The 14240-nt window shown below is 45.8% G+C and overlaps 1 protein-coding gene across 1 annotated transcript in view; it reads left to right on the top strand.

The window, feature by feature from the left end:
* LOC142558327 (uncharacterized) overlaps nt 1-13555 on the top strand; it is a 94805-nt gene extending 81250 nt beyond the window's left edge. Inside the window, exons 26-29 of the mRNA XM_075670474.1 lie at nt 5269-5401; nt 7386-7574; nt 13164-13283; nt 13550-13555. Of these exons, the coding sequence (XP_075526589.1) occupies nt 5269-5401; nt 7386-7574; nt 13164-13283; nt 13550-13555 (448 nt within the window). The remainder of the gene's footprint in view (nt 1-5268; nt 5402-7385; nt 7575-13163; nt 13284-13549) is intronic.
* The last annotated feature ends 685 nt before the right edge of the window (nt 13556-14240 follow it).

Below are 14240 nucleotides of genomic sequence, written 5' to 3'. Positions count from 1 at the left end.
GCACCGGGCGGTCGCCCGCAGGGTTGTCTGAACAGACCAATCAAACGCTCTCTTCGTTCATAGGAGGTCACTTTTGTTTGCTCGAAAAACGAATAACATTGCCTACACTGAGCGGCTTGTCTTAGCTAATTGGCTGACAAGAGGCCATGAACACGCTCAAGTGGAGCGGGATTCGATAGGGCCCAGCCACTGCACTGAAAGTCGATAACCGGACGAAGAGGGTGGTGCCGGCGTCTGCGAATGGCCCGCTTTCCCTTACTTTGCTTGCGGTGGCTCGTCGACAATCGCGGCGGCATGCAACGGAAGCTTAAGAATGACGCTAAAATGGATCCTCAGCAAAGAAGAGTTGGCAGAACGAGGTCGTAAACGTGCCGAAATTGTCCGAAAACGTTACACGGCCGAGCAAGAAGATTTATTATACGCAAATAAACCCATGCTCTCCAGCAAGTGCAAGTAGCCAGCGCCTGCGCCATCGGCGGCAGCCATTGTTTATTCCTTTCGGAACGGGGCAGCCTGCGGCTATTCAGAAGAAAATTCAGTTCTGTTCGGCATATTAATACATCTTTTATGAGTACACGTCACTTTGACGCGGTGAGTTCTTGCGGTTTTGTGACGTCGCGTGACAGGCAGGTGAAGTGGGTGCAGCCCGAAATCTTTTGACCAATAGACGGGAGGCTAATGGCGAAAAGGCGTCGAAAGAGAAATAACGATTTCTCTTTTGTTCGGCCAAATCCTGCATAATCAGTGTGTACACGTCATAAAAGATGGAGAGCTATAGCGGTTTTCGTGAAGTCGCGTGACAGACAGGCGAAAGGGGGGGGGGGGGGTAGTCCAAAAGCGTTTTCGACCAATCGCGGAGGGCTGATTGCAGAATTAGAATAGAAAAGTTTGGAATACTTTTACGTTAGAGCGCCCAAGCACACGGCGTCTCGGTGTAGTCGGCCGCACTTGTACACCAGAGTGTACGTAAATTGCTGAAGACGTAGAGGCGTGCGACCTAGACATCCAGAAGGGTCCTTGAGGCTCGAAAGCCAGCACAGAGCATGATGGTCAGTGGTAACAGTGAAAGGCCTCCCAGATAAGAACGGGTGAAATTTTCTGGCTGCCCAAACAAGTGCGAGGAAGTCGCAACTTGTTAATGAAATAATTTCGGTCGGCAGGCGCAAGAAAGCCGGCTGGCGTGCGCAATAACATTATCATGACCACTTTGCTATTCGGCTAAAACAGCATAATTTCCACCGCGACTTTGCGTCTTTGTGTATTTCAGTTTGAGCATGGGCGTCGAAATAAAGATAATCAGTGGGATATTGAGCAGCGTGGTGACGTACGAGAAGGCTGTGGGTTGATTGAGACCCCAGGAAAATTGAACGTCTTTCCTGAAATGATCAGTTAGTGGATGGGCTATGTCTGCAAAATTTCTAAAAAAATTGGTGGAAATATTAGCAAAATCTCGCAAAGCTTTGATCGTCCTTGCCACAGGTTGGTACAGGAAATTATAGGATAGCACTGACCTTGGTGCGATCGAAGCGGACGGGAGATGAGTCGACCAGAAGCCTGACGATAGTAATGTGGCGAAGACTAAAATGTAATCTCGAATTATGTTGTAGCCCAACAGCACGAAACACCGACAGGACGAAAGATGTGTAAGGTGTGTTGCAAAGGTCGGAGCAGAGACCATCGTCCAGATTGACCAGGCAGATAGACCATTGAAATTTCTCTATCATAATCTCGAATGTGGCCAGGTCGTTGCAAAAGCCAAATGCAATAACTGAACTGACAGAGGTCACCAAGTGTAATATAGGCGGTCTTATTTTCACGGTCCCTGGCGTCAACAGTGATTTGCCAGTGACCAGAGTACAAGTCAATGGATGAAAAACAGGTTGCGCCGTGAACGCAGCCCTGAGCGTCATCAATGCGCGGAAGAGGACATCTTTCTTGGTAATACTATTTAGATATCTGTAATCTACGCATAATCGCAACAGTTGTCCTTCTTTTTAACTAAGACAACAAGGCAAGTGCACGGGCTCACGTACGGCTCAATAATGCCTTTTGAGAGACAGTAAAACATCTTTATTAATAATTGAATGGCGAGAGCAGTGTGGGAGGAACCCTCAGTCCAGGGTCCCTGGACTGTAAGCCTATTCATAAATAACTTGGAGCTAGCATGCAACACGCGGTAAAGTCGCCGGTGAATTGGGGGCGCATCACGAGTATATGTATGATGTTTGAGCTGAAAAGTTTGACCTAAGAAACGGCCATCAAAATGGAAAATGTCGGAGCATCTGACGATCAAATGACGGCAGTTGTCCATTTCTGAGGATATTGTGATACCTATGAAAAGTGGCCCCATCGGAAGAAAAGATTGCTGATGGATGATCAGGCGACGGTGATGCAATCTGGCACTCGTTTAAAACGACAGAGTGGTTAAAGCTATGCCTTGGCGAAGAACTTGAGGGCAGAATCCGAAGTTTAAAACAGGCAGACAAGTCTAGTCGGTCGCAACAGTCGCAACGGTGTTGGGAAAGAAAACATTGTGCGACAGAAGCACGCTGAGAAACGGCGTAACCACACAGTCATTATCCGGTACACTGTGGCAGGGTAGGGTGACAATTTAGGTCAGTGCTCGGGGCGGAGAACGTACAATCTCGGAACAAGAGAGCTGTCTCTGGACTGTGTCGGGACACCTGGCGAAACGAACAAGTCAATTTCAACGACACGGGCAGAGCGCTGAATTATAGTGGAGCGGCTATATTAGAAATCAAGCTCAAGGATTGCGTTCCGAGTTCAGTGGAGCAGAACATGAAACAAAACTGGTGTGGCGACCATTGACACTCACGCGTGTGGTACACATTCTGAGCAGTGTCAGAGTTCCATCGTCAGCGTCCCGCACAACGCAGAACTCGGGACGTGTTAGCACTTTAAGCGTTCATAGAGGGCAGCGCTCATGATGCAAATGTGCATACCGGTGTCAATAAGGCACCGACGGGTAGGCCATCTACCTCTATACGGCAAGTGAATTCTCGTACGTCAGCAAGGTTCAAAGAAGACTTCCGGGTCTGGAGTTGAATGCATTGTCACTTCCGAGAACTGCATCGTTCAGTTTTCCTGAGAAGAGCGTCGAGGAATGTGCAGCGATGAATAGCTCAGGAGAAAGGTTGACTGGAAACGACGATCGTGTGGGGAAGGTGAACGGCTGGAGCGTCTAGTTGGTGTCGGAGCGTCTCGGGGGCGGTGAGCTGTTACGAGCGGAAAACTGCAGGGGTGGATTGGCGTCGAGGCAAACGTCAAAAAATAAGCGAGAGAATGAAGGGCGATATAGGCAATAACGAGAAATGTGTTTCCCGCCGTGGCAATGAAAGTGGATGGGCTTGTTGACTTGGGCTCCCCACTGGGCCGGATCCCAATAGCCTTGAAACTTTGGTGCATTTCTATATAGCGGAACAACAGAACTTACCCGAGGGTGAGGTAGGGAACCGACAAGCTGGAGTCCTATGTTAGCCAGGTATTACTAACGACGGCTTGAATTAAAGAGACTGCAGGTCGACAATCATCATAATGGCGTGTGGAAAAGGAAAGTGGAGACACCACTTCAATTTCGCGACATACGATGCGGACAAGACTATCGATGTTGGGTAGCTGATTGGGCGGCCGGAAGTCCATGCAGGACGACGGGGCAGCAGTGTTTGGAAGCCGCATTAATTGTTGTGCGATGAGGCAGCCCTCCAGTTCTTCAAAACGACTGCACTTCTTGAGAATGTATTCAACGGTTGAGCCGTCCTTAAATGCAAGAGGGTTGAAAGCACCATCAGCAATGTCTTTAAGCAAGTGTCTTACTTTCACCGCCTGCTTCATGTTTGTATCAATTGCGCAGCAAAGGGCGACAACGTCGAGTATGTACGACACGAATGACTCCGTGGCAGTCTGAGTGCGACAGGAGACGTATTTCAAAGCGACTCGCTGGCGACCAATTGGTTTGCCAAATATGTCGCGAAGCTCTGCTTGCATAGATTCCAGGTGCTCATTTCTGCTTGGTGAGTGTCAAACCAGACGCGCGCTGTCCCGCAGAGGTAAAAAGCGACATTGGCGAACGTCACTATCCGGTCCGACCAATTTTTCATTGCGATGCACTCGTAATTTCCAAGCAAAGCATCAACTTCGACGCTGTTGGTGCCTCAGAAAGAGACAGGGTCGCGGGGTTGCATCATGATCACCGGCTGGGGTTCCCGTAATGTGGTTACAACAGTGTCCCCGTCTGCCGACTTGTTGGAACTGGCCAGGACACTTCCGTAACGGTGTTCCATCTTGTGGTGTAACCATGCAGGACCTTCGCCACAATGTCACTGATAGAGCTATAAAAATACATGCACTTACAAGCTATCTGCCACCAGTTTCAATACAGCCAAGTCCACAGAAATACGATCTTTACAATCGTCGCTCTCTTCCGCACAGTGACAAATCTCGTCTTTGTCACATTGGTCGCAGCCATTGGCCTTTTCACATTTTGCTCGACAAAATGTGCCAAGCAACTGCCGCGTCCGGTCTTTCATGTCCGTGTATTGCATCTCGTGTCATTATGCTTATGCAAAGTAGCTTATGCAAAGCTACTTTAGCGCCGTTTTTGATCGTATAGTACCATTGTGTGCAGAGAGCCTTCACAGTGTTATTCAGAACGTAAGCGACTCAAGCCCATTGCGCATATGTTTACAGGCAGAGTGGAAGCAAACTGCTTCTTTCATGGGGCTTAAACTACTAAAGAGGTATGTTCGTTCCTATTAGAAAATTAAACTTCTGAAATGCCAAACACATCACTCAGAGTGCGAGCCACGAAAAACGCAGTAACGAAACTAGGGCTTCGATTTCTATGCAAGCTTAATTATTGCGCTATCGCGAGATTTTGACACTGTCTGCTCAGTCGAACAAACCTGAATCCGGCAATGCAGAACCCATTGAACTTTGTATTTATTAGGCAACATTGACTCAAACGTGTGAAAGTTCTTTAAAACCGAGGATGACAGATTGAGATACTTGTTCGGTGGTGACACCGCGAAATTCAAAAAGGCAAACTCCTCTGTGTGGTTGCGTGTGAGTGTAAGTACGCGTTTGCGTTTTCTTTTTATTTAATATTTTCCGTCACAGAATTGCAGATCCAGAAGCAAAGATAATCACTATAAATTAACCTTGTGTCGTTTTTGGGTCTATCTTGAGGGTTTCTTCGGCGGCACTCCCTTGGAGTATTTCGGCTCAATATGTTTCACCTTATTTTCTCAGGGAAATCTATCAGCCCGACATTGTTGTGTCGTTGGGCCATTACTACATGCAAGACAAAGAATGGGACTCGTGCATGATTGTTCCTCCGACGCTTTTCGATCCGGCGCCTGGCAAGGCTTACTTTTACAGCCTGGTAAGTGCGTCAAGCGAGGCCCGCGAGCTGCAAGTGTGATCAGATCGTGCGCGCTTGAATGCAGAGAAAACTTTTAGGGCGCAGCTGTGCAGTTTCGATGTCACAATCATCAATACGTGTTTTGTACTGACAATCCACCGCCATCGGTAGTGCAAGCCGTACAAATGTGCCCGTATAGCAGGAACGCCCGCGCCATTCAGAACAGTATACCTGCGCATCTTTCTCTCCCACTCGTGCCTCATATTTCGGCTGCTCGACGTCCTTACAGTGTGACAGAGATCGTGGCGCACTGCCGGTTAGGTAAGCTACCTTTCTGTTAGCCTTGCAATGCATCTTAAGCGTCAAAGTACATGCAGAAGCAACGTGGAAATCAGTTGTGGTAGTACATCTAGCAGCCATCGTTATGTCACCTTCCTCGGCAGCCTTTTATATATGGCGCGCTCCAGCGCGTGTGTCTTGTGCGTCTCGAGCCTCGTGCCGCGAGCTGCGAGCTTACAAAAGAAGGTGAGAATAAAAAAGGGCTTGTTCGGCTTCTGCCATCGGTCCAAACGGTTTTCAGGCCTTTCGCTCGCTGACTCACACATTGTCGTAGTTGACTTGACCTCGGTCCCTATAGTTCGCGTTATGCGAAAGTAAAAATTCATTCCCACCTTCAATTTTGCAGCTTTAGTTATCTTTCTTGCTCTGGCAAATTAACTAACTTTAAATGTTGTTCAGTGTAATTCTTACGTTTTAGGACGTGCCTCCGTAGTCTGTCTAAAGTTCATTTCCGGCACATACGGTACAGAAAAAAAATTTGAGTGTGATTGCGTAAATATTTCCGTCGCGTCGGTTAAAGTCAGCAATGCCGGTTCCTTCACATACACATCATGCACGTTGTCTCGAGTGTAGAAGGCCGTCATAGCCCGCGTGAGAGGTTATTGTTCTTTCTGCAATGAGAAAGCACGTGCGTGTAGCTTGAAAAAATGCATGTTTGTAAACGAAATATGGCACAATAAATTCTAATTAAGCACAGTCGGCACCCGTAATGAATAAGCTCAGGTTACTCGCGGCTGCAAACTGTTGTCTCTTTTGTTTCCGTCCTTTAACTTCCTGTGCTTGAAGCGATTAGATTACGCTCACGAAGTGCCGCTGTACAGTGCGACCCACGTAACACTCAGGCATATAGAATCTAATGCCTCTAGGTTATCATATTGGTTTGCATCATACATAATTATACTCAATAAACGACCTCCTCCCCTTATCGGACGTTTGTGTTTAGTTTGCGTACCTATTTTCTATCGCGTTATTTGTCTCAATGGCAAACATAGCTCACACCTGTTCAGTATACTCGTTCGTGGCTACTAGTCGATTGTTTTCGAAGCGCAAGGCTTGCGCTTCACCGCACATTCACGAACAAGATTGGTAGTTCTCTAGAAATTGTACATATTGCACTAACATGAAAGGAAATACTGAGACCATGTTCACAGTTTTTTTTCTGCAAACTTGCAAAACGGTCACTGTTGCCGGCTGTATAGATCCCCTGCTCAAAAATTTCACTGGTAGAACCTTCAATCTCTCATAGGAGAAGTACGAAAAGCTATCGACTTCAAACGCAAATTTGAAGACCTCCCTATTATTCTCTCTCACGGTGTAGGTCCCGTTGCGAGTGCAGATATTTGGAGAGCTCGGTCTTGGGCGCACGCAGCACGTTCTTAAGCTCGAAAATCAGTAGAAAACGAGCAACATCTCAAAACCTGCTGCGGAACTGTGGGCCCCACACATGAAGCAATGACCCCATAGTGTTTAATTGTTATAATGATGACAGTAGGATGGCTGAGAAGACCCGAAGCTGTGCTAATCCCCATCTGTCAGTTCTTTTCTTTCGTTTCCTTTGGAAAATTTTAATACTGCTTTTGACGACTCAGAATACGAAGAGAGTTCTGCTTCCGCCCGTAGACAGCCATACGTTACTAAAGCAACATGGTATCGCACGCGCTTCTAGGGAACTGCGCATGAAGCAGTCAGGGACATTGCAGACGCTGGAGCGCAAGTCGTGGTGGCTCCTTCGGTGGCTTTGTTCGGCCGCTGGTACAAGCCGTATAGTGCGAACGACGATGGCAATCCCGGCAACTACAGTATCTTCCAGGAGTGCGACAACATTCCCGAGTACCAGATGGACAGCTTCACCAAGGTACGACGAGGCCTCGTTTGTTTATGTCGAATCGTATGCCGGAAAAATGAGGGGGGAAACAAAATTCTTCAATTTCTTGCGCCGAAACAATTTCAGAAGCCTCTCTTAAAACCAAACATTCTAAAGATATGAAGTTCAACAGTTTGAATGGCCTCCCCGCAAAAGGCACTCCCACAATAAAAGATATCCGAAGACACCTAAGAACTTCTTATGAGTTGACGATGCGAAAGCATTACTGTCCAATTGAACACCGCTGAGTGGTCCTTCGAGTTAACTCCTCGCGGGCAAGCGAGCGCGTTGACACTCTTGACCAACGCCTCCTGGATAGTGCAAGGCCGGCGCACTTTAATCCGTGACCTCGTGACATCGCTAAGCCCGGCTGCCATGGAATCGAATGGGGATGCTCCCGAGTAAGCTACGACGGTTTTGACGTCACCGCTTTCGTCACGCCGCGCTTAGCGATGGAAATTTCGTTCCAAGTATAAGCGGAGTGCACAGGTCTGCTACCTAGGAGGCACTGGTTTAGCCTTGTGGACAGTACACTCGGATTCTGAGGGTGGCGTTGTAGGCTCGAAAATCACTACCGCCAGCGTTTTTCATTCCGAATTTAGTCTGCTTTATTTAAATGTATTAATTCCTTCACTGCGATTAGCGAGGTGAAGTTAGAACGCAGGCGAGAGCTTGAGCGGACAGGGAACGCGTGAATAACGCAGGCTTCCGAGCGCAAGAGTGAGGGTGACGTAGCAACACATAGCAGCCGCGGACACCACACGTAAAAAGTGCGGATCTCTTAGCAACTTAGTTACTTGAGGCTTTCAGTCTGGCTTTATAATTGAGCCTACGATTATAGTTTTCAGCGCTGTCTTGCATGGGAAACATTTATCTTCAAATGTGTTTTGACCATGTAATGCGGTAATATTTAGGAGTGAGCGCAGGGTACAGCTGAGGAAGTGGGTATGCCCAAAGAAAACAATACCCGTTTCAAATTAAAGTGGATAGAATATTTTTTCCTAGCTGCTCCATATCACAATTTGAACCTTTGGATATTCCATTTTATATTTTTCTGCGTGACTTTTATATGTAAAAGGCTGTAACGCTTTCTCATGTCTTCCTTCCTTTGATAAACATGCACGTTTATGCAAAGGTCTTTAAAACTGCACGCTCACGCAATACCAGTGCGCAGCTTGTGGAGTCATATCCACCGCTAAAAATTACCGCCGTATGGTTCTGATAATGGCGAGGAGTACCTGTTTCAGTCGCATTATACACTAATAAATACCCCTATAATGACACTATCAAGAAAGAGTCAGAATGTTATACTGCAAGTGACGACAAACTGCTCCGTCTTCATTGCAGAGGCCTTTTAAGGCTAATATTTCAACTTAAGCAGCAAAGCCGCAAGGCAACGAAAAGAAAATCGCGTCGATTTGCCCAATATACCTGGTCCAAGCACCATTGTGGTGCTGGTCTCTACAATTGTCTCATAAATCTACCGTCGTGTCACATAAAAAGAAGCGCCAAATGCACAAAGTTCTTCCAGCCAAACCTCTTGTTCATCTGAACTCTTATTTCGCACAGAAGTTGGATATAATTCATGTTCATTTTATAGCCACGTTTGCAAGCATTGCGTCCATGTTTCACTCACAATAATGTAGGAGTGTGCGTTGTGTACCTTCTGTCACCGATATTTATTTACTTAGTTCAGATACTTCAATCCCAGTGGGATTTTTACAGGTTGGGCATATATTATAAACTCACAAATAGCGATGAAAACAGGTTTACATAATTTCAACAATGATATTTGCAATCGACACGAAGCATATATACACATATGGCATGAAATAAAACATGAATGATACAGTGCATTTGGCAAAAAGGGGTGAAATCGCATAGGCAAATACAATGCCTATACAGATTTTATTTTATACAACGACGTAAGTGGTGTGTTATTTCCGGCTAGCATAATCTAATTATTGCGCAAGAGTTCTTCTACAAGGGTTACAAATTTCGGCAACGATGTGTTAGTCGTTATGCAGGGGTCCAGGCTATTCCTTTCTCTTATTGCAAGAGAAAAGAACGAATATCTAAAACAGTCAGTACGAAATGCATATTCTTTAAGTGTTAGTGATTGCTTGTGGCGGGAAGGTCTGGTGTCAGCTAGGGATATATACAACGAAGTATTTATTCGTAATGCATTTTGTATTAATTGGAACAATAATTTTACTCTTGCTAGTTTGGCGCGGTTTTGCAGAGTAGGAATACAGGTTTGTTTTAGCATTTGGGTGGGTGAATCGTATTCTTTTATTTGTTAATGATTAATCTAATTGCCTTTCGCTGCACTCCTAGTTTGTTAATAAGCTGTTGTGTATAAGGAAACCAAATTGTGTTACCATATTGGAGAACTGGGCGAATAAATTAGTTGTATGATAGCAGTTTAATTTCCGGTAGCGCAGCTCGAAGTCTTCTTCTGAGGAAGAACAGCCGTTTTAAAGCAGATGGTATGATACTGTTAATATGCGATTCCCATCTTAGGTCATGTGAAATGATCAAGCAAAGATATTTATGCTCACGAACTCGGGTCAGTGGTATGTTATTGATAGTGTATTCGAAGTCCGACCTATGTTTTTTTGCGGGTTATAGATAAAAAGGCAGTTTTCTTTTTAATGTTCGGTACATCTGCCAATTTTTACACCATTTCACGACATCATGAAGAGCGCTGTTTAAATCAACGTGATCATTCATAGAGTTAATTTCATTATAAAGAATGCAGTCGTCAGCAAAACGCTTCATTTTAACGTGGATGTTAGTGGCCAAATCATTAATAAAAATGAGGAATAAGGTGGGAGCAAGGACGCACCCTTCAGGCACCCCCGATGTAACTGGTACAATGGAAGAAATTTCATTGTTAACAACAACATACTGAAACCGGTTGGTTAAGTAATCTTCAATCCAATTGACAATAGAACCATCGCCTAAAGTTGTTTTCACTTTGCTGATTAGTTTTTGATGGGTTGCTCTATCAAACGCTTTTTAAAAATCTAATGATATGAAGTCAACAGTGAACTTGTTTTTGATTATCAATTCTTTGGGATAAGTCATGCGTTAATTCAAATAATTGGATTATGGTTTAAAGTCCCCACCGGAAACCATGCTGAATAGGTGATAATATATGGTAAAATGACAATATACATATGGTAAAATGCATGTTTTATCATAGCGGTGACAGGCGGCGCAGCCATTCTATTTCTTCAAAATGTGCAACTTTGAAGTCGCATCACTCTAGATGACGCGCACTTCGGTCTTATCGTAAACAGAAGAGGCAAGTTGTACTGACAGAAGTGCTAATAAAATAAGCGGGCTGTGTAATTGTACCTCTGGACGAAATTTAAACGAAATTCTAGAAGCATTTCAACGTGGAAGAGGTCAAGTATGCCTGGCGCTACATTTTGAGCATCACTCAGACACAACACTCCATGCGAAATTTTATCCCGTGGCCTAATAAAAGGGCCGCGAGGTGAATGTTTTCAGCTTACAGATTTATTTATTGCCCCATCCCGGTTCCCAGCAGCTCGAAATAGCTGTTACACGTTTTTTTAAGAGTGTGCGTTCAAAATTGCTCAGAAATAGTGACTAGACGACAAATAAACAATGGAATGACGGTTGTTTGCTTTTATCACACGGCCATTCGCTTTAATAACTCGAGATTTTAATAACGCAAGATAAAATGAAATTAAGAAATTTTGAACCAGAAATCTCACAAGATTATTCCTAATGCAAGACTTTAAGCCGCCAGTCATCCGAACAGTTCATAACCAGTATTCGAAAATCTGCCGAGGCTGATTTCTAAGAAATATAGCAGCATAGTGTGGGCATACCAGAGGACTGAATAAAGGGTTACTCTCGGCGCCGCGCGTGGACGCTTACGTTCACTAAAGTGCTAACGTCTAGAGACTCAGTGTGTGCATCAACACGGTATACGCGACAATTTTGCTGGAGGTGCTGGATAAGTATAAGGCAGCAAGAGCACCGCCCCAAAATTTGAGTTGACTCTAGTTCATCGTACAAGGCGGTGAAACCAAGGCCTCGCCGCGAAACTTGGAAGTGTTCAAGAAAAAGTGATGACTGCGACTACTGCGAACACTACGGATAGGCTGACGCTGGCTTATGTAACGTAGCTGATCCAACGAGTGCTGACGACTTATCATGGCGACACTGTTGAAGACGTGGACGACTGGCTGGAAAGCGATGCCTGAAGTGCCTGCTGTACGTGTCGCCTGCTGTCGTGTGAGACGTTGGCGAGGGAGCTGACTGGAGGAGGCGACATACCATGTACCTCTGCAGCTCGTCGGGAACAACTGAGCGAATCAGCTCGCAAAGAGACGCGACATCCCATCTGCCTACTGGCGTATCCGGAGTGGAGGCGGTATTTGACAGTCGCTTGTACATGTTGGACCGCTACTGAAGCGTCTTCTCCATAGTGGTAGCTTCGGTAAGGAACTCCGCAACAGTCTTGGGCGGATTCCGAATAAGACTTCCAAAAAGCTGTTCTTGTACGCCTCTCGTCAGGTGAAGCATGTTCTTCCCGTCCGACAGGCTTGGATCGGCACGCTGAAAGAGGTGCGTCATGTCCTCCACGTACATGGTGACGCTGTCGTTGAGCTTGTCGACGCCCGACTGCAGGGCACACTCCAGTGGCTTTCGCTGGAACTCGCGCCATGATGACAGGGCACTTTCTCGGTTCATAAACCACGTGTGAGCCCCATTCTCGAGGCTGAAGTAGATGTTCCTGGGCATGGTGTTGTCCGACTCGTTAAACGCAGCTACGTGCTCGAACTCAGCCAGCCAATCAATTTCAGCCAATTTTACCCAAGAAATCTTAACTGAACAGCCGAAAAACCCAAACTGTCGCGCCCGTAGCAGATGCCTGTGCTGCTTGCATATGAGGTTAGCGTTCTTGACATGCCGTGCCCCCATCGCCGTTTGTGCTCTGTAAGCTGTCGCAATAATTTCACTGTTATTCATTGTAAGTGTCTATTTTAGCGATTAAGAAAGGCTTCTGGGCGAAATCGTACCAGGAACACCAATTTTATATTGCTGCGCACATTGGGGAAGAGTATCTCAAGACTGATACCAATGTCCAATGACACCAATGATACCAGGGGGACACCAATAATATATGGTTTCTGCGCTAAGCGGCTACTGCTGCAGTTGCAAAATGAGCCTGAAAGGGGTCCTGCTGGGCTAAGAGAACACGTAGTTTTTCATCGCTTACTACAAAGTGCGGCGACTCACCAACGTCTCCAATGTAAATGGCAGTGGCGAAAATAAAACCGTATTTTAATTGATTCTGTCAGTGTCTCTAGAAAGAGACAAGCGACGTTAGGAAAGTTAATGAGGCGTGCAGCTGTTTTACTGCAATAAAAATGGGAAGGCAACGCGATAAGTAAAATTGGAGAAGACGAAAGAATTACACGAAATTATTGACTCTTATTCTCAATGATTATCGACGCCGCGTGGGTTGAATAGCCGTTGAAGCTTTTCGGACGCGTGAATCAATGATTACAGATACTCTGTTCATTCTTCCTCCAGATATGCGACAACGACTCCTTCACGAAATATCGAGCTACTGAAGTCCACTCGCAGTTTTTCTACAGCAAGGCTTTTGAGAGAATATTCACCTACGACAATGGTGATGCATACGCTTACAAGGTATGTCCATCATGGCTGTGCATTACTCTTCTCGTGTTGCCTTTTCACAAATTGATTTTTCTCTAAATTTGCAAAGTTACACAATGCACGTCTCCCTTTTTACTACATACGTGAGGATTTTCTAATTTATAGGACGTAGTTTGGAAAATAATAAACAGTGAACTGTCTTATGCACATCAATTTATTCTATTGTTCTTTATGCCAGAAAGTATACGAGTCTCAAAGCTTGACATGCCACATCTTAAAAGAATTAATCCCCCGCACAGCATTAGCAAAGCCAAATATTCACAAACATGATGACAATAATGTTTCTCGAACAAACTCTCGGGCCCATAGCCTTATATTTCTCAGAATATCGTGACAGCGCTCGGCCAGATGAGGTAACAAGAAACGCTGACGACAAAAAAGCAACTTGACGCACGTCTTGTGACACGTGGCGTCGTAAACATTTAATGTCAACGTGGTCGATCACACGCACGAGCATTCAGGTGCACTCAAGGATGTGTCACATGAGCACTTGGTAAGAGCGCAAAAAATATCAGTAGCTGTGGCGCCGCTTTCACCGGTCGTTATGGCGCCGCGTTCACCGGTCGTTATGGCGCCGCGTTCACCGGTCGTTATCCATTGTGTCAGTGGTGTTATACCTCGGCTAAAACACGTTGGTGCGCTAATTAGTTAGAATTCACGATAAAGTGTGTAAGCGCGGATGGACGGGACGTAGAAAAACACAGACAATACACAGTGTTTGGATCGCACCGCTGGCGCGATCGGTTGTTGGGAACTCGGCGCTGACGCCCGTGGTTGTACCTGGGTCGCAAGCCCCAAGGGTAGCGTTGGCCTGGCGGCCTGGGGTACAACTGGAAGCATCCGAAGGTCCCGGCAAAGCATTAGTCGACTGGTAACAACAAAACAACTTGTTTATTTTAACATCGCAAAGAGTTGGCGGTCAGGTTGACC

The sequence above is a fragment of the Dermacentor variabilis genome, chromosome 9 (genome assembly GCF_050947875.1).
Source record: "Dermacentor variabilis isolate Ectoservices chromosome 9, ASM5094787v1, whole genome shotgun sequence".
NCBI lineage: Eukaryota > Metazoa > Arthropoda > Arachnida > Ixodida > Ixodidae > Dermacentor > Dermacentor variabilis.
The sequence above is the reverse complement of the archived record's forward strand: the minus strand, read 5'-3'. Positions and strand labels throughout refer to the sequence as shown.